This window comes from Nannospalax galili, unplaced genomic scaffold (assembly GCF_000622305.1).
Source record: "Nannospalax galili isolate Female #2095 unplaced genomic scaffold, S.galili_v1.0 scaffold27557, whole genome shotgun sequence".
Lineage (NCBI taxonomy): Eukaryota > Metazoa > Chordata > Mammalia > Rodentia > Spalacidae > Nannospalax > Nannospalax galili.
The window spans coordinates 4,539-6,368 of record NW_008338984.1 but is presented as its reverse complement, the minus strand read 5'-3'; the positions used below and the strand labels follow the sequence as shown (position 1 = coordinate 6,368).

At 39.8% G+C, this 1,830-nt stretch overlaps 1 protein-coding gene across 1 annotated transcript in view; it reads right to left on the bottom strand.

Moving 5' to 3' along the window:
- Positions 1–4: 4 nt before the first annotated feature.
- Positions 5–1,830, bottom strand: part of LOC103734477 (zinc finger protein 420-like) — a gene marked incomplete at both ends in the record, with an annotated part of 5,973 nt that continues 4,147 nt past the window's right edge. Inside the window, 3 exon segments of the mRNA XM_029563681.1 lie at positions 5–1,487; positions 1,489–1,551; positions 1,655–1,739. Of these exon segments, the coding sequence (XP_029419541.1) occupies positions 5–1,487; positions 1,489–1,551; positions 1,655–1,739 (1,631 nt within the window).

Genomic DNA, 1,830 nt, shown 5'->3' with positions numbered 1-1,830 from the left:
CCTATTTTTTAAAGTTTCTATGAACTCTCTTATGATGACTAAGTCCTGTAGAGTTAGCAAAGACTTTCCCACAAAATTCACACATGCACACTTTCTCTCTAGAATGAACCTTTTGATGTCTTGTAAGGCTGGAAATATAACAAAATGTTTTGTTGCATTCTTCACATTTGTAGGGTCTCTGTCCAGTATGAACAACCTTGTGCTGGGTAACACCTGAAACGGTGGTAAAGGACTTGTCACATTCCTGACATCTGAAAGGTTTCTCTCCAGTGTGAACTCTTTGGTGTTGGCGAAGGAGTGTAGATCTTTTAAAAGCTTTGCCACATTCTTTGCATTTGTACGGTTTCTCTTCTGAATGAATTCTTTGATGTTTTCTGAGTTTTGTAGTAGAGTAAAACATTTTGTCACATTTGTCACATGGGTAGGATTCCTCTCCACTATGAATTCTCTGATGTCGGCTGAGGGCTAAAGGAAAATAAAAATTTTTACCACATTCATCACACTTGTAAGGGAAGTCCCCAGTATGAATGACCTTATGCTTAGTAAGGGAGTAATTATGAGCAAAGGCATTTCCACATTCTTCACACTTGTAGGGTTTCTCTCCAGTATGAATTCTCCTGTGTTTAAAAAGGATTGAGCGAGTACCAAAGGTCTTGCCACATTCTTCACACTCGTAGGGTTTCTCTCCAGTATGAATTCGTTTGTGTTTGGAAAGTGTTGAGTGGGTAACAAAGGCTTTGCCACATTCATTACACTTGTAGGGTTTCTCTCCGGTATGAATTCTCTTGTGTTCAGAGAGTTTTGAGTGAGTACGAAAGGCTTTGCCACATTCTTCACAACCATAGGGGTTCTCTCCAGAATGATTTCTTTGATGATGTTTAAGGGCTGAAGGAAAGTAAAAACTTTTGCCACATTCTTCACATTTGTAGGGTTTGTGTGCCGTGTGCCGTATCTTGTGCCAAGTCAGAGATGAATTACTTGTAAAGGCTTTTCCACATTCTTCACACCTATACGGTTTCTCTCCAGTATGAATTCTCTTGTGTTTAGAAAGGTTTGAGTGATCACCAAAGCACCTGCCACATTCTTCACACTTGTACGGTTTCTCCCCAGAATGAATTCTTCCATGCTGCTTAAGCACTGAAGCAGAGTAAAACCTTTTGCCACATTCTTCACATTCAAAAGATTTTGCACCCGTATGCCTTTTCTTGTGGGCATTTAGAGCTGAATTACTAATAAAGGCTTTTCCACATTCTTCACACCGGTAGGGCTTCTCTCCAGTATGAATTCTCTGATGTATAGAAAGTGCTGAGCGAGTACCAAAGGCTTTACCACATTCTTCACACCGGTAGGGCTTCTCTCCAGTATGAATTCTCTGATGTACTCTAAGATATGACACCCACATAAAGGACTTGTCACATTCTTCACATTTGAAGGGTTTCTCATCAGTATGAATTCTTTGGTGGGTTCTAAAGATGTGGTATTTGACTAAAGGACTTTCCACATTCTTCACATTTGTACGGTTTTTCTCCAGTATGCATTCTGTAATGTTTCCTAAGTGTTGAGTTCCCAGTAAAGGCCCTGCCACATTCTTCACATCTCTAGGGCTTCTCTCCAGTATGAATTCTTTTGATGTGCTCTAAGATATGACACCCACATAAAGGACTTGTCACATTCTTCACATTTGAAGGGTTTCTCATCAGTATGAATTCTTTGGTGGGTTCTAAAGATGTGGTATTTGACTAAAGGACTTTCCACATTCTTCACATTTGTACGGTTTTTCTCCAGTATGCATTCTGTAATGTTTCCTAAGTGTTGAGTTCCCAGTAAAGG